At 37.6% G+C, this 19082-nt stretch overlaps 1 protein-coding gene across 5 annotated transcripts in view; it reads right to left on the bottom strand.

The window, feature by feature from the left end:
• Positions 1 to 19082, bottom strand: part of Mms22l (MMS22 like, DNA repair protein) — a 184142-nt gene that overhangs the window by 131874 nt on the left and 33186 nt on the right. For all 5 annotated transcript variants that reach the window (XM_045154267.1, XM_045154269.1, XM_045154268.1 and 2 more), the window contains 2 exons: positions 13214 to 13381; positions 5173 to 5235 (listed from right to left, as the gene is read on the bottom strand). In XM_045154267.1, coding sequence (XP_045010202.1) covers positions 5173 to 5235; positions 13214 to 13381 — 231 coding nt within the window. The remainder of the gene's footprint in view (positions 1 to 5172; positions 5236 to 13213; positions 13382 to 19082) is intronic.

Genomic DNA, 19082 nt, shown 5'->3' with positions numbered 1-19082 from the left:
TATCAGAATTCTCAGTGGAAACTGTGAAAGCCAGAAGGGCCTGGAATGGAACACCTCAAAGTCTAAAAATCTATGGCTTCCAACCCAAACCCCATAAAACACTTCATCATGGCACAGATTAATTTCAACAGAGTAACAATCTTCCATGCTTTTCCTGATGAGAGCCAGAGTGAAGGAGACACACAGACCCTGAGGATACTCAACACCTACCAAAGTAGAGATCCAGAGGCTCCTAAGAGCTCCTCACTGAAGTAGACTTAAAATTCACCCACCGCAGCTCAGGGAATTTTGTGGAAGGGGGTTAAGAAAGATTGTAAGAGCCACAGGTTAAGACATCATGCCCAGAGGCATTCCCCCACCCAAGATAACTGCTTACTACTCCCACAATGCATAAGCTAAAATCCCATACTGAAAACCTGCAACCCCAATGAGGAGCATCCCCAATGGAATGGGGGCAGGAACAAGAAAAAAGGGAGTACCAACACATGATATATCCATACGAAACATCTTGCTAATAATAAAAATAATAACAAATATTTAGGGACTGGAAAGATGGAGAGAGAAGCACTTGCCTGTGAAGTCTAAGGAGTCCGGTTTGAGGCTCAATTCCACAGGACCCACGTTAACCAGATGCACAAGGGGGCACACATGTCTGGAGTTCGTTTGCAATGGCTAGAGGCCCTGGAGTGCCCTTTCTCTCTCCCTCCCTCTCTCTCTCTCTCTCTCTCTGCCTATTTCTCTGTCTGTTGTGCTCAAATAAATAAATAAATACTATTCTAAAGGCAGGACAAAAAAATAACTTAAATCAGGACAAATGCTTACAATCAGGTTAACAAATATTAAATTAGATTAATGTAGTAAAATTAAACAATTAAATTATCTTTACTAATCTAAAATTCAGTGTCTAGTCTTAGAAGATCCTGTAGCTAGAAGAAAAAGATTTGAAATATTTGCTTAATTAAAACAGTGCAATTTCTATCAGTTTTGTTTGAAACCAGCTATGTATTTGGAAGATTTTTTAATTAAAAAAAATACATACCTAGTATCCTGTAACAAATGAACTTTTTCACTGTTGAAAGTAAATTAAGGTATATGCACACTGTCAGATTTCAATTTTCCTCAATGGGGAAATCAAGCTGATAGCTCAACCCAAGAAGTATTTATTCTGATTTTTTTGTTGTTGTTGTTTTTGATTTTTTTGAGGTATGCTCTCACTTTACCCCAGGTGACCTAGAATTCTAGGTAGTCTCAGAATGGCTTCGAATTCACACCAAGCCTCCTACCTCTACCTCCTAATTGCTAGTACTTAAAGGCATGTGTTACCACTCCCAGCAAATATGTATATATATACATATGTGTACATACACACACACACACACACACACTCTCTCTCTCTATATATATATATATACATATTCTTTTACTTAAAAATATTTATTGAGGGCTGGAGAGATGGCTTAGTGGTTAAGCGCTTGCCTGTGAAGCCTAAGGACCCTGGTTCGAGGCTCGATTCCCCAGAACCCACATTAGCCAGATGCACAAGGGGGCACATGCATCTGGAGAGTTCATTGCAGTGACTGGAGGCCCTAGTGCACCCATTCTCTCTCTCGCTCTGTATCTGCCTCTGTCTCTTCTCCCTCTGTCTGTTGCTCTGAAATAAATAAATAAAAATAAAAACAAAAATTAAAAAAATATATATTTATTGAGAGGGAAAAAAAAAGGAAGAGGCAGATAGGAGAAAATGGTCATGCCAGGGCCTCTTGCCAATGCAAACGAACTACAGATGCACATACTACCTTGTACATCTGGCTTACATGGGTACTGGGGAATCAAACCTGGGTTCTTAGACTTCACAGGAAGTGCCCTAACCACTTAGCTATCTCTCCAGCCCCCGGCTATATATATTCTTAATAACCACTTACTGCTTCCACAAAACTGGTTCAACAACTCTGGCAGATTTTCTATTCTACCTAATACAATTTGATACAAGAAAAGCATAATAAGAAAGAATAAGAAAATAAATAGAAACAAAGGAAGAGAGGGAAGGAAGAGAATAAGAGGGAAGGGAGGAAAACCGGAAAACTATTTATTCCTAAATATTACAATAACTGCTTTTTCTATTTATAAGGAATGTACTATTTTGAATTTAGACAAGACCTCAGTGGAATTAGAAGCTCTCCTTCTTTGGGAATGACTGATATCCTGGTTTGTTCTTGGCTTGACCAGTATGAGCAATGAAACCCTAGGCTAGGCGAACTGAGATGGTAGGACACCCAATTTACATTTAGGCATTGCATATTTAAAATCTCTAAAACAGTTTCAATTACCACCAACAAAACATGGTTTTGTTGTACTTGTACTATGTATATAAAATCAAAACTAGGGCTCAGGATGCAACACAGTGCAAGAGACATACCAAGCCAGCAGAAGGTCCTGGGCTTGACACTTAGCACCACAACACATCAAAGCACAAGGAGCAAAACCAAAGAAGAGGGCAGGTAAAGAATTAACCGAGCCGGGTGTGGTGGCGCATGCCTTTAATCCCAGCACTTGGGAGGCAGAGGTAGGAGGATTGCTGTGAGTTCGAGGCCACCCTGAGACTCCATAGTGAATTCCAGGTCAGCCTGGGCTAGAGTGAGACCCTACCTCGAAACCCCCCCCCCAAAAAAAGAATTAACCGAAATTATTAGCATTTAAAGAGTGCTTTCAATCTCTCAGTCAGAAAGCAAACCTTTCTATGATGACAATGAATTCTCCTGTTTTCCCTGACCAGTATGGATTTGTCATATATTTCTATATAAACTTTTAGGCCTAAGAAATACTCTACAACCAAGTCACAGCTAAAGAAAACCATAAAATTCATATACTGTTCCACAAAATTCATATAAATACAAAAGAAACAGGAAAAAGACAAAGAGAAGAAAATGTCAAGGATACAAGTAGTTATAACTTAATTTGAAAACTAAAGTTTTCAGTCCCTAGCCCAGATGCAGTAAATGAAACCAGAAAAATGATTTTACTAATTAATTACTTTCATTTGGTTTTAACTAAGCTATATTAAAGCACCACAACAGAATTCGTAACTAATACAAATGAAAATGTCTACTCTAAGACATTCTACTTCATAACTACTTCCCCGATTACCTGCATTCCTGAAATAAAATTATATATATATATATATATATATATATATATATATATATATATATGAGCATTTTGGGAAGAGGGACGTAGCTCAGTTGGAGTAGTGCTTGTCTAGCATTTGTGAAGCCTGGATTTGATACCTAACACTATATAAAATAAGAAGTGTAGTGAACATCTGTAATCTTAGCATCTGGGAGGTAGGAGCAGAAGGATTAAAAGTTCAAGTTCATGTTTACCTACATAATGAGTTCAAGGCCAGCCTGTGTTGCATGAGACTCTGTTCCAAAAAATCAAAAAACTATATTTGGAGTAACTAAACCAAGACATTTTCCTTTTAGAAAATGCAATTAAAATTATCTATAGGAGGGCTGGAGAGATGGCTTAGTAGTTAAGCACTTACCTGTGAAACACAAGGACCCTGGTTTAAGGCTCGATTCCCCAGGATCCACGATAGCCAGATGCACAAGGGGGCGCACGCATCTGGAGGTCATTTGCAGTGGCTGGAGGCCCTGGTGCACCCACTCTCTCTATATATTAATCTGCTGTATTCTCTCTCTCTCTGTTGCTCTCAAATAAATAAATAAAAATAAAACAAACAAAAATATCACCTATGAGAGCTAGAAAGATGGCTGAAAGGATAAAGGAACTTGCTTAAAAAGCCTGATGTCGTGAGTCCAAGTCCCCAATGCCCACACAAAGCCAGATAGACTGTAACAGTCAGAGGTCCTTTTGTGCCAATTCTTTCTCTTATAATTTTTTTTAAACATAACATATAAAATAGAAACACATTGTTTTACAATGTTTGGAACAAGATTTAAAAATACTAGCCCCTTTTTTTCATAGAACCTTTGTATATAGAACTCCTTGGTAGTCTATGGTAGAATTTGTAGCTCATTATTAATAAGGTTACTATGACAACTATGTGCATTTATGTTTACCTACAAACAGTTAACAGTAAAGAAAATTTCAGTCATTTACAATGATTTTCAAATATATAGCTACTATAAGAATACACACACAAGGCTGCAGAGATGGCTTAGCAGTTATGGTGCTTGCCTGCAAAGCCAAAGGACCCAAATTTGATTCCCCAGGACCCAGGTAAGCCAGATGCACAAGGGGGGGGGGGCGCATGTATCTGGAGTTCATTTGCAGTGGCTAGAGGTACTGTATGGTCATTCTCTCTCTCCCCCTTTGTCTCTGTCTTAAATAAGTAAATAAAATAAAATATTTAAAAATTTAAAGAATACACATACAAAAAGCAGTATTTTATACTATAATAGTAATTCTTTATTCTTCAAATTTTAAATGATCAATCTGTGTTAACAAAAAGTAATTTACTTTCCAAATTAAAAGATATTCCTTATTATAATTCCTCATTCTTCCATAAATGGTTGCTTGCATTACAAACTTTACTAAGCTACAATGCAATGCAACATATTTAGAGATGTGATAAACAACACATTTAAAACTATGTGAAAAGGAGGTCAAGTCTGACCTCTGGGCCATGAAGCTACATTAACAGTTCTGCAGAAAGAAAAATGATAAGGTATGAAATGAATGTTCAGAAAATAAGCCCTTATCAGTTAGAATATGATTCAAGCCTGTAAGACAAATTGCTCAGCAAGGCAAGTCACCTTCCTGCTGTGATGAGGATACAGTTGAATTTCCAATGTCCCTGACTATCTCCTCTATTGGGGGTGTCCCCTCATTTGGTATCATACAGTCAGGAAATGCCTTAGAGTTCTGAAGCATCTTCCACTTATTTTGAATATAATCTGTCAAAGTCACCAACCAAGACAATTATCTTTGTCCTTTAACTGACAACTTTGGTGTTAAAAACAAAAATCTTTAAAGAATATTCACTAACAGGAACTACTGTGATATACCTGTCAAAGGATGACTTTATCATCTCTTCCTCAGATTTTTAATAAATAAACATGTATTTAAATCATTTGCGTTTACTTTTTACAAATCAGACTTATACCATAAAAATGCTGAAGTTCACCAATCCTCAATTTAACTGCATACCTGAGCAGAGACAGACTGTTTTAAAAGTTCTTCTACAAAGTTCCAATTTGATTCCATTTGTCTCTAGAAAGAGAGAAAAGATAGTTACATTACAAGCACTGTTTCTTTTCTAATATTTTTACTTATTTATTTGAAAGATTAGATAGATGATTGACTGATAGATGACTGATTGATTGATTGATAGATAGATAACTGATTGATAGATAGATAGATAGATAGATAGATAGATAGATAGATGAAAGGAGAGAGAGAGAGAGGGAGAGAATGGGCATAACAGGGTCTCTTACTACTTGGACATGAACTCTGGAACCATGTGTCACTTTGTGGTTTACATAGGTACAGGGAAATTAAACCCAGACTAGGAGGCTTTGCAAGCAAGTACCATTAACTGCTAAGCCATATCTCCAGCTCCACAATCATTGCTTTTGATTATGCATATACTTAACTTGCAATTCAGCAAATTACGTGTGAAGTATATTTTCTCTACCATCAAAGTTCACTATAATTTCTTGAATTTCCAGTATTATTTTGGCAGTTAGTTGGTATATTGAGTAGAACTATATCTATAAATATTCTAATCCAATATAAACTTTATCTAGAGTTAATTCATTAAAAATAACTTATGGGCTGGAGACATGGCTTAGTGGTTAAGATGCTTGCCTGTAAAGCCTAAGGACCCAGGTTTGATTCTCCAGGTCCCACGTAAGCCAGATACACATGGTGGTATATGCATCTGGAGTTCATTTGCAATAGCTAGAGGCCCTGGTATGTTCATTTTCACTCACTCTCCCCCCCCCCACCTCTCTCTCTCTGCCTCAAATAAATAAATAAAAATAAATCTTAAAAAGATAAAGGCAGCTACTGTTAAAAAAACCTTTAAAAAATTATTTACTTGGTAGAGAAAGAGGGAGAGAGAGAGAGAATGGGTGCTCCAGGGCCTCCAGACACTGCAAACAAATTCCAGATGCATGTGCCCCCTTGTGCATCTGCCACAGGTCCTGGAGAAAAAAATAACTTAACAAATAATTAACTTCTGCAGTCAGATTAAAAACAAACATGTATTTTCAAATTTTTCTTGCCATTTGGTCCTATTAATAACCTTACTTTTTCCTTCATTTAATCATAGTATAATCTACTTCATTATCCCGGAGTGTTTTCATTTAGCCAACAATCGCCTATTTGGCAGCCCTAGCTATCTGGAGTGTTCTACACAGACAGGAAGAGGGCTAGGCTTCCCACTGCAAGGCTTCCCACTGATTCCAGTTTCCAGCAGGATTACCCAGAAAATGTCCTCACAGTATACTCAGTTCTTCAAGATTTAGATATGTCCAAGTCAAAAGCAGAAAGGAGCCTCCAACAGGGAAACAAGCAACTGGACATTAATGCATAAGAAAGTGTGAAAAACAATTTTAAGACTTCAAAAGGCAAAGCCAGAGGCTTAAGAAAAAAAGCATAGCCTCCCTTCCAGACCATCCTATGATTTTTTTTTTTCATTTTCAACTTTTTAATTTTTTTCTCAATTTTTACTAACATTTTCCATGATTATAAAAAAAGTCCCATGGTAATACCCTCTCTCCCCCATTTTCCCCTTTGAAATTCCATTCCCCATCATATCTCCTCCCCATCTCAATCAGTCTCTCTTTTATTTTGGTGTCATGATCTTTTTTCCTCCTCTTATGATCATCCTATGAATTTTATGTTTAGAAGGATTAAACTCAAATGACTAACACAAAATGTTCACCACTTGTGCTTTTAAAAAGCTGAACAATATTCATGTAAGATGGTATTTACACTAAATCATTAACTATTTCCTTTAAGAAAGAACAAAATGAAGGCATTAGCCAGCCTCCAAGACACTGTTCTATAATGTCTGACTTGAGGCACATGTGCTTTATATAGTCCCCACCCACACTTTACCATGCTGGTCACCAAAAGATCAGTATCAATGCAAACAGGAGTATGCCAATTTCATGATTCGGTTAGAAAACACTGAAGCATGCACAGCCCTCTTGTTAACCTGCTCAGGAAAAGACTATGTGAGCAGCCTCAAAGAATTGGTTAAGGCACTTGCCTGCAAAGCCTAATGACCCAGGTTTGGCCTAATGACCCAGGTTTGATTCTCCAGTACTCATAAAGCCAGATGCACAAAGTGGTGCATGCATCTGGAGTTTATTCTTAGTGGCTAGAGGCCTGGCATACCAATTCTTTCTCTCTCTGTCTGATTGCAAAAAATAAATAAAATATTTTAAAAATGAAGGCCATGATGAGAAACTTAAAGTATTATACCAAAATTCAAAGTTAAGTCTTCCAGTACCAGTTAAGTTGGAGACTAAAGCCTCTGGCTGCAGCTTCACTAGAAACTCATGAAAGATCCTGAGCCATAAACACTCAGCTAAGATCCTCCAAAATACCTGATACTCAGAAATAAGATAATGTAGATTGTTGCTATTTTTAAAATTACACAGCAATTATTATTAATGTAATCAGTCACTTTTAGCAAAAACGGTATTAATCACTGAGTCCTTTGAAGGTCAATGCCTTAAGGAAGCATCTTGGTTGGGGTTTATGATCACACTGGATAGTTTAATGATAGAAAGAAGAGGCTAGACACACCCAAGGTATCACAATGAAGGAACCCTAGTGTTAGGGCGGGGTGTGGTCAAGCCCACAATACCCAGCAGTGTGACTTAAACGGGAACTCTGGTCAGCTGGCCTAGTGATTCGAGATCCACCATGTGGGCAGTAACAGACCATGCCTATGGAATGGTGATCCAAAAAAACTATGAACAGTGAAGATTGAGCAATCAACCCTGACAAGCCATTCACTCTCTAGAATGTCAGGAGATCAAAGGACCCTGACACACTAGGGAACCCCACATCTGCTCTCAGCCCTATGTGTTGCTTCCCTTCCTGACTTTTAATACACTTTCATTTTTAAAAAAATTTATTTACGTACACATGTGGCAGGGGGGATGAGGGGATCATACCAGGGGAGGGAGCACTACAAACAAATGCCAGATGCCTATGCCATTTTTTGTGTGGGTGCTAGGAAACTAAATCTAAGTGGCAGACTTTGCAAACAAGTACCTTTAACTAGTTAGCCATCTCCCCAGTCCCCCTTTCTGCTTTTCAACTGTATCTTTCCCTGTAATGAATAACCATGTAGACTCTAGGGAGTTCTAGGAGTCCAGCAAATCATCAAAGCTGAGAGTAGTTTTGAGAACTCCTGAGCTTGCAAGGTGTCAGAGGTAAGCAGACTTAAAGACTGAGCCCTGAACCTTGGCAGATGGTCCTCCCACAAAAAGGAAATCCTTTTACTGTATCAATACTACATATAGACTGTAAGCCTATCTATATAATCAAATTATTTTTCCTGGGATAGATAGATGGCTTAGTGGGTAAGGCACTTGCTTGCAAAGACCCAGGTTTGATTCTCTAGAACTCACTTAAGCCAGATGTACAAAGTGGCACATGCATCTGGGATTTATTTACAGTGGCTAGAGGCCCTGGCATGCCCATTCATTCTCTCTCTCTTTCTCTCTCAAATAAATAAACAGAACATTTTAAAGTAAAACAATTACCTTCCTAATTCACAGAAAACACAATAAAGTACCTGGAATGTCACATATATGCACAAGTCTGAGAATAGATTTAAATCCATGTTTGTCTCATTCCAAAGCCAATGTTATTTCAATTATTGTATCAGTAGCCATTTTTCCCTAGCAAGCTTTCCCTCAGATGTCAGCAATTCATTCTAATATATTCTTCTTAAGAAAATGTCACCACCAGGGCCAAGTAAGCATGAACATGAAAAAGCTGATAAACTCCAGCTTTTAGCTTTATAGCAGTAGTGTTAATGGTGAGTACACTTCAATTGTTCTACCAAGACACTTGAGTAAGGATTACAGCAAAGTACTATAATTCTTCTCAAAGAATTTCAACAATAGATTCACTGTGGCCATAATCTAAACATAATATGTAAAAAATGTGCATCAAATGAAGACTGGTGACTATATTATGATCAAATCAAGTGTAAGAGCATATATCCAAGTTACACATTTTTCTTCCACAAGAAAATTTAACTTTTAGCAGTACAGCATTTCCCCCATATATTATCACAATACAATAAAACACTGTATTACTTAAAAACCGAAGTCATCAAGCTGGGCCTATTTTCTATTTCTTGTCCATCCTTGAAGATACCTATTTCAGCTTTAGAACAGACAAAATCTCTACTCTCTCGCTCTCTTCTCCCAGTAGGCACCTAGTGTCATTCTCATTTTAAGGTTTCATTGACAGGCATCAGCATTCTGACTGACTGATGGTCAGATGCTCTAGGCAGAGAATACTGTTGAAACTGACCCCTGAAATGCCCAAGAGTAATTTCCCTCTTTAAACTATATTTGGTTTTAAACAGATGACTGGTCTGTGAAAGGATAACACTCTCCTCTATATGGAGAGAACAAACAGCTTTAAGCAAACATGCATGAAAGGATAAAGCTTCTAATATTATAAGTGTGACACTAAGTTTTATAGACAACTAAGATATTGGCTAATTTTGTGATTGAAATCCACATATAACAAATCTGCAAATTAGAGTAACTTTGAAAATATCATCATGTCAAAAAACTAAAGATTTCATGGGGCTGGAGAAATAAAGGTACTTCCTTACAAAGCCTCACAGCAAAGTTTCTACTCCCCAGAACCCACATAGAGCCAGATGCACAAAAGGGTGCATGCATCTGGAGTTCGTTTTTGGTGGCTAGAAACCCTGCTGTACCCATTCCCTTTTATTTTCATTCTTTCCCTCCCTCTACCCCTCTCTATTTGCAAATAAAATATTTAAAAATATAAAACTTAAATGTAAAGATTTTATATTAAACTCCCCATTTTGTCATATAACTAGAAGTTATATTCTGGTTAAAAAAAAACATGTGATCACACATGGCTGCTTCATATCATCTCTCATTCCAGGTTATCTTAGGAAATATAGCACACTGATGCAAAACCGTTTTCTCTGGTATACTTAATATATCGTAAGAAGAATTTAGGCAATTTTTAAAATTCTCATTTAAATAAATAATAGTTCCAAATTAGCATTTTTATATTATTGCTCTGAAAAAATGAGCCAATATGTTTTTATGTTCTTTGATTAGAAGGAGCACTTAATTTACTGACCAGAAACAAATGTGAGTAAAAGCAACTACAGGGTAGGATGAATGAAGTGCATAAACTGGACTGAATGGGCAGTCCATAACCTATCAAAAACCTCTAAGAAGCAATCCCCTGGAGGACTATAACAATCAAGTGATGAAATAGGATAACATTTAATCACCATATATCTCAATTTATTTTTACCTGTAAAATGGATTTATTACCTGCTCTCCAATATTCCTCGTATTAAAATGCAATAATTACTCTGAAATATTGAATACATTTCAAATACAAAAAGATTTCACACCTAATGAAAACAATTATTAGTAGAAAGGCTTGAGATTTCTTTAAGAATTGTTATGAAGCTGGAGAGGTGGCTTAGCATTTAAGGTGTTTGTCTGCAAAGCCAAAGGATCCATTTGATTCTCCAGAATGCATGTAAGCCAGATGCACAAGAGGGCACATGCATCTGGAGTTTGTTTGAAGTGGCTGGACACCCTGGCGTGCCCTCTCTTAACTATCTAAAAACCAAGTTTATCTTACACGTACACATACACATAAATATGTCTCATTATTTTTATGAAAAAGTGTCCTTTTTCAAATATGGCATTTTTTAAAGCCTTCCATGTAACTTAATGAATTAATATTTTCAAGACTATTTTTTCTTCTTTTTTTTTGGTTTATAGAGGGAGGGTCTCACTCTAGCCCAGGCTGACCTGGAATTTATTATGTAGTCTCAGGGTGGCCTCGAACTCACGGTGATCCTCCTACCTCTGCCTCCCAAGTGCTGGGATTAAAGATGTACGCCACCACACCCAGCTTCCTCAAGAATATTTTCTAAGTATCTTTGCAAAAGAAAACCACATAGGAACTGTTGGTAAGGTTAAAAAACACAATTTACGTTATTTTAAACATATAATTCACTTACTATCTTGACTCATTAGTACTAAAAGTAATGATCTCCCCTAAAGTTCTCTGAGTGAAACAAAGAGTAATTAATTCCGTAATGGAGAACTCAGAGAAGAGCAATTAAAAGTTGTAAGACTGATGGCAAGAATACACAGTCAAGTGGTACAGTACCCACCGTGCAGGGAGTACCAAGGGAAATCACTGTTAGCCATGACTGAAATATATTACTTACTACACTGTTGCTGCAACATCAGCAACCATCAATCTTATAAGCATGTTCTCTGAAGCAAAAGGCAGTACAAATTGTTTCATATACATCCTCTGACCAGCAGTTATTATATTATACCAAAAGAACTCAGATATACTTAACAAATTACCATATTTACATAGACTGACTAAAATGAGGAACATGGTTTAGGAGTAATTAAGGCTGAACAGGAAATTAAAATGTTTTTGTTAAGACCGCAGAATTATAATTTTTTAGTTTCCTTAACATTGCTCTAATGTTCCAGTAATTAAAAATTGTGAAACATATTATATTAACTCTAAAAAAATACTCAATAGAGGTGCCACTGGAGTAATAATGTAATGGCATTTGCTAAAACCTAAGCATTTACCCTGTATTACCATGGCACTCACAGATAGAAGCAAAGGACATACTTGTCTCTGTGAGAAGTTCATTCTATTGATCTCTGAAAAAAAAAATGGTAGCTTTCTGACTGATGACTTTATCTTGGGATCTTCTAAAAGATCCTTTATTAGGGGAGTCACTTGGAGACCTCTTGAAAACCTTTCCACTTCTATGATGTTGTATTATTACTAACTAATCCTCAAAAACTCTGGATGATTTTTCAAGGCTGAGTCTTTCCAATCCTCCAAAGAGGAAAATCTGCCAACACTGTCATAGAAAATATTTCATGGGCTGGAGAGATGGCTAAGTACTTAGGGCATTTGTCTGCAAAACCTAATGACCTGGGTTCAACTCCCCAATGCACATGTAAAGCCAGCTGCACAAAGTGGCATGCATCTAGAGTTCGTTTGCAGCAGCTGAAGGTACATCCACTCTCTATGTCTCTTCTACTTCTTTTCTGTTTTTTAGCTTTTCAAGGTAGGGTCTCACTCTAGTCCAGGCTGACCTGGAATGCACTATGTAGTCTCAGGGTGGCCTCAAACTCATGGCAATCTTCCTACCTCTACCTCCCAAGTGTTGGGATAAAAGGCATACACCACCATGCCTGACTGTCTCTTCTTCTATTTCTAATTCTCTCTGCTGGCAAATAAATAAATATATATATATTTTTAAATGAGCTTTATAGGGCTGGAAAGATGGCTTAGCAGTTAAGGTGTTTGCCTGCAAATCAAAAGGACCCCAAGTTCGATTCCCCAGGGCCCACACTAGCCAGATGCACAAGGGGGTGCATACATCTGGAATTCATTTTCAGTGGCTGGAGGCCCTGGCACGCCCATTTGTCAAATAAATATATTTTTTAAAAATGAGCTCATAACTCAAGAAAGCTTAAGACATTTACAGAAACATTATACACTGATAAAAATATTCCCTCCAGGATTATGATTGACTTTTTGTTTACTGTTCATTTACTTTAAATTTGTCTCTAAAGAAACGTGTTGACAGTATTAGAAAGTTAAAGAGTCCCACATCCCTGAGGAGCTATTGGTAGCTAATGGTTACTGGGGAATGGAGTCATTTCTTCAGGGGAACAGCCACTGATAAGTTGCCCATGTTACTATAAATAATCTGTCATCCTTACTCATGCAAGCACTTCTAATTAATTTAGGGAGTCACAAAAATAAAAGAATTTGAAAAATTAATACATGAAACTGGGAGGTGGAAAGGAGATAAAAGAGGAAATGGAATGAACATGATTAACATACATTGTCTTCATGAAGGCAATTGTCAAGGAATAAATAAAATATTAAAAAAAAAAAGAAAGTCAAAAGAACAAAAATAAAACCTTACCATTTCTGGTATACCATGGCGATCAAACTGGAACAATGATGCTACATGAGCACTAATCCACCAGCTAAAGCCCAGTGGATCCCTGGCCACTGGGACAGGCAGTCTTCTTTGCTTGCTTGAATTTTCCAAGAGTGTTTTAAGTAGTTTATTCAACCAGTTCCAAAATGACTACAGAGACAAAGAGTTAATATGGCTCAGTTACATTAAGATAGCCAAAGACCTATGTCTTAAGGTTGTCCCACTACTTTCATATAAAAAAACAATTGTGAACCTTGATGTTTTAAATGTGTCGCCTATAAACAGCCTACAACAGCTGACAATGCACGTGTGTGTGTGTGTGTGTGTGTGTGTGTGCATGTACACATGTATGTATGTAGCACCTCATTCTAGCCCAGGCTGAGCTAGAACTCACTATATAGCTGAGGCTGGCCTCTAATTCACAGGGGTTTTCCTACCTCCAAAGATTTGGGATCAGAGGTGTAAGCCATCATGTTAGGCTAATACATCTTTTACGTACAAATTCAGTAATCCACTTAAAGTATGACTGATGGACTTGGTTTCAAATCACTCATCCTGTATCTCTATTTGTACATCTATTATATTCACCAACATTTCCATTAGGGATTGAATACCTTATATCCTCTGTTAGTTTCTAAATTAATGAGCTTGCATTTTATTTTAGTAATGACCTTAAAAGTAACAGCACAGGGCTGGAGAGATGGCTTAACGGTTAAGGTGCCTGCCTGCAAAGCCAAAGGACCCAGGTTCGATTCCAGAGGACCCATGTAAGCCAGATGCACAAGATGACACATGCATCTGGAATTCATGTGCAGTGGCTAGATGCCCTGGCATGCCCACACTTCCCCCCCCCCTCTCTCTCTCTCTCTCTCTCTCTCTCTCTTTGCATTTCTCTGTCAAATAAATAAAAAATATTTTTTAAAAAACTATTTAAAAAGTAACCACATAAATTCAAACATCCTGGTAAATTAACATGTATCTTTCCTTAGACAAAACAAGAATCTTATAATACTAGCTTATTTATTCCCTACTCCATTTATATGCTAATATTATTGTTATATTTTGTTGCTACTATTTGGTTTTGTGGTGCTAGGAATTGAACCCAAGGCTCTGTCTATGCTAGGTACAATTGTTCTACCACTAAGCTCCATCTTCAGACATCCTCTGCTCCACTTTAAAAAAAAACAAAAACATTTTATGGCAGTCTTGGAAAATTGCCCTTGCTGGCCTTTTGCTCACTATGTAACCCAAACAGACCTTGAAATTATAACCCCCTGCCCTTGTTTCATGAGCAGGTAGGCTGCTGGGCATGCTACACCATACTCAGCTTTAATTTAGTTTATAGTATTGTATTTATTTGACAGACAAAGAAGGATGGGGGTGGAGAGGGAGGAATAGAAAGAATAGGCATACCAGGGCTTTTAGCCACTGCAAACCAACTCCAGACTTTTGTGCCACCTGGTGCATCTAGCTTACATAAGTCCTGAGGCATCAAACCTGGGTCCTTAAACTTCACAGGCAAATGCCTTAATCCCTAAGCCATCCCTCAAGCCATTGGCTTCAGTTTTAAACCCTAATAATTATATTATTTACCTATATAAAACCTTTTACAAGCCGTGTGTGGTGGTACACACCTTTAATCCCAGCACTCAGGAGGCAAAGGTAGGAGGATCACCATGAGCTCAAGGATACCCTGAGACTACATAATAAATTCCAGGTCAGCCTGGGCTACAGTGAGACACTACCTCAAAAAGACAAAAAAAACAAACAACAACAACAAAAAAAAAAACCTTTTACCTTTTTGTTTCCACTGTATTCCCTCCTCTATCTCAGTCCTCCCACCCAGGCATGTCCAACCTTTAGACAGTGTGACACACTAATTACCATCTACAAAGTTCACATTTGAGAAACACAATTAAATTTAAAAAATGAAATAAAATCTATCTCAGAATGTTTTAAGTTTATGGTTTTGTGTCACATCCATTCTGAGCCCTATGTTGGACACACAAATTCTTAACTATCATATAGGATTCTTTTAAATGTTGCTTCATTGAAAACAGCTTTATTTTACCACACTTGAAGATTTTTGGGTTCACAAATACTGTGTTTTACCACTACTCTCTTTAGCTGCTGCGAAGTTAGCTCTCCAGCCAATTTTCACTTTTTTGTATGTGTGTTGTACTGAGGATTGAATCAGATTTTGTCAATGCTAGATGAGCACTCTACTACGGATTCAAACCACAAGACCCTAAATGTCACTTTAAAAAAAATTTTTATTTTTATTTATTTACTTGAGAGCAATAGACACACGAAAGAGTAAGATAGAGAGAGAGAATGGGTACACCAGAGCCTCCAGCCACTGTAAATGAACTCCAGATGCATGCGCCACCTTAAGCATCTGGCTTACATGGGTACTGGGTAATCGAGCCTCGAACAGGGGTTCTTAGGCTTCACAGGCAAGCGTTTAACCACTAAGCCATCTCTCCAGTCCCCAAATGTCACCTTTTAAGGTCAGTTCATTTTTCTGTGATGCTCTTAATCTCTCATTTTCAATATTCTATAATGTCATTGTGATGTATATGGGTGTGTTTTTCCATAAGTGGCTCTGGTTTTCTTGATCTCATTCACTTTCATTAACAAAGGAAACATTTTTGCTGTCTAAATACTATTTTCTGTTTTAATTCTAATGCTTATTATAATGAGAGGTATATTTATTAGATATTATTTTGTATTTTCCTTCTGTCTCTATGTTACACATAACAAGCCTTACTCAAAGATCCTCTAATATCATTGAGGCTATCCTATGCTACATTTAACTATCATACCCCTTCATTGTTTAATTTGGTAAGTTTTTCCAATTTCACCATCATAACCTTGATCTTTTGAAGCCATTTATATTTGACTGGTGTCTCTTCATTATCATTTTTGGGCAAGCCATGGAATTAAGCAGTGGAGGGGGGCAGTATCTCAGTATAGCCTACTTTAACCTGAAACTCACTCTAGCCCCAGGCTGACCTCAAACTCTTGGCAATCCTTCCACCTAATACTGTAGAGTGCTGGAACTAAAGGCATGCACCACCACAGCCAGCAAGCCACAGAAATATTTTTGTTCTTTCACTGAATTGTATGGGAATGCAAGATGTCAATTTGTTGTGTTACTGATTAACTCTGATTGCTTGGGTAGGGCGATATCTCTCAGATTTTCCAGTAGTACAGTTACTATTTTCCTTTTTATAGCTGATAAATAGTAATGTGGAGATGCTTATAAAGCTATAAGCATACTGTAGTATTTTTTCCCCCTGAGGTAGGGCCTCATGCTAGTCCAGGCTGACCTGGAACTCACTATATAGTCTCAGGGTGGCCTCGAACTCTCAGTGATCCTCCTACCTCTGCCTTCCAAGTGCTGGGATTAAAGGCATGCACCACCATGCCCAGTGCATACTGTAGTTTCTAAGCTGGACATGGCAACACATCCAGTTGGAGGTCATGCCAGGCTCTGCAAGACTTGGTCTAAAGAAAACTAAACCAAAACGATGGTTTTTCATATTTTTGTTTGCTACAACGAATACCCATTGAGGAATGCTGCCTGAAACAACTACTTGCACAGTGATTTTTCTCATTCTTTCTTAACTGCTCACATTTATCAGTAAAATAGTCTACTTTGTATTCAATGATTTCTATCAACATACACTCACAGGTGTATGGATTACATTCATTTTCAGTAGCAGCTCAAATTATCTCAGGTTTAGTGTAGAGGAATTCTTCATGCTGGCTCTTGAATCCTTTGGCCAGCCAAGTCCTATCATTGTTCAAAAACACTTAGTTTCTAGCATAAGATTGTTCATTTTCACATTCAATGTCCCTCTTATAATCAGTCATTTGTCTAAGAAACCTTGGGGTTCACTTGAGAACGGTCATTTTAAACCACAGATATATCTGAAATATGTGCTGTTTTGATCGGACATCATTACTTATAGGCATAGCCAGTGGAAAATGCGGGCAGTGTATGCATATAAGCACACAATCCTGCACTATTCCCCCTCACATGATAGTTTAGCTAACTTTTCTTCTTTCCATTATGGATAACCCACTTTTCCAGTAGTGACAAACCTGACTCCATCCATAATGCATTTATGTATTTCTTTAGTATTAGAGTGTAAGTAGGTTTAAAACTGCCAACTCTTGGGACAGGGTGTGGTGGTTTATGCCTTTAATCCCACAACTTGGGAGGCAGAGATAGAAGGATAGCAGTGAGTTTGAGACCACCCTGAGACTACCAAGGGAATTCCAGGTCAGCCTGGGCTAAAGCAAGACCTTACCTCAAAAAACAAACAGATTGAGATGGGGAGGTAATATGATGGAGAATGGAATTTCAAAGGGGAAAGTGGGGGGGGGGGATTACCATGGGATATTTTTTATATCATGGAAAATGCTAATAAATTTTTTTAAAAGAAGAAAAACAAACAAAAAACCCTTCCAACTCTCAAATAACAATGTAAAACAAGTCCTAAAGAGAGTCCAGTATTGCTAGGCATGGTGGTACACAACCGTAATCCTACCACTCTGAGGTTAAGTTAGGTAGACTGCAATTTCTAGTCCACCTTAGGCTATATGGTGAAATCTTGTGTCAAATTTAAAAACAGGGTCCAGTAAGAGCCAAAGGAAGGGTAGAACTCCTTACATCATGCTCCCTCCAGACATAAAATGGCCTAGATGTCCATGACCTCACCAGATGTCTATGACCTCAACGTGCCTGACACTACCTACACAAGATCATCATAAGAGGAGGAAAAGATCATGACATCAAAATAAAAAAGAGACTGATTGAGATGGGGAGGGGATATGATGGAGAATGGAATTTCAAAGGGGAAAGTGAGGGGAGGGAGGGTATTACCATGGGATATTTTTTATAATTATGAACAATGTTAATAAAAATTGAAAGAAAATGCAAAAAAACAGGGTCCAATACTTATAATTCCTATGTCTTTTACCTTTAGCAGACATAGTCAAACTAGTACATTCTAATGTGACCTAGGTTCTGCTAAGAATTTTTATTCTTTTGAAATACAATTAGGTTCAACTATTTATGTGGATTTTTGGAGCACAGAAACATTAGTGTGATTCTAAAGTCACAGCTACACTAAATGCATTCTCAAATCCTTCTGAGGCAAGATAGCAACACAGGGAAAACCAAGGGGTCAGGCTGGAGGGATGGCTTAGTGGTTAAGGCACTTGTCTGCAAAGCCAAAGGACCCAGGTTTGATTCTCCAGGACCCACATAAGTCAGATGCACAAGGTACCACATGTATCTGTAGTTTGTTTGCAGCAGCTGGAGGCCCTGGCAAGCCCACTCTGTCTGTCTCTTTCTCAAATAAATTAATTAATTTAAAAAAAAGAAAAGAAAACCAAAGGAGTCATGGAGGCTCACCAGCTGATACTCAAGAACTCCAGCATGATTAACATTTGTTGTGAAGACTGATGACAGAGATACTACTTTTATATACAGATATTACAAATAAGAATGTTAAAGTAGAAATGAACCATGCTTACTACTTTCCCAGAAGGAAGTCTGCAGTTTTCTGGGAATCTCCCAAATAAGACTTTATATGAACTTGTGGATGAGTTATTTTTCTTAATGCTATGAGAAAATACCTGACAAGAAGCAATTTAAAGGGAGAAAGGTTTATGTCAGTTTTTGGTTCAAGGGGATAATACCTATCCTATCATCATGGGGCAGTAGTAGGAACATGAAGTAGGTAGTTACATAAACTAGTCAGGAAGGAGAGAGGTGAAAGCTGAAACTCCCTTTGTGTTCTCATTCTGGAAAGGTTCCACCCAGATGTAACTTCAA

The sequence above is a fragment of the Jaculus jaculus genome, chromosome 7 (genome assembly GCF_020740685.1).
Source record: "Jaculus jaculus isolate mJacJac1 chromosome 7, mJacJac1.mat.Y.cur, whole genome shotgun sequence".
In the NCBI taxonomy this organism is placed as follows: Eukaryota; Metazoa; Chordata; class Mammalia; order Rodentia; family Dipodidae; genus Jaculus; species Jaculus jaculus.
The sequence above is the reverse complement of the archived record's forward strand: the minus strand, read 5'-3'. Positions and strand labels throughout refer to the sequence as shown.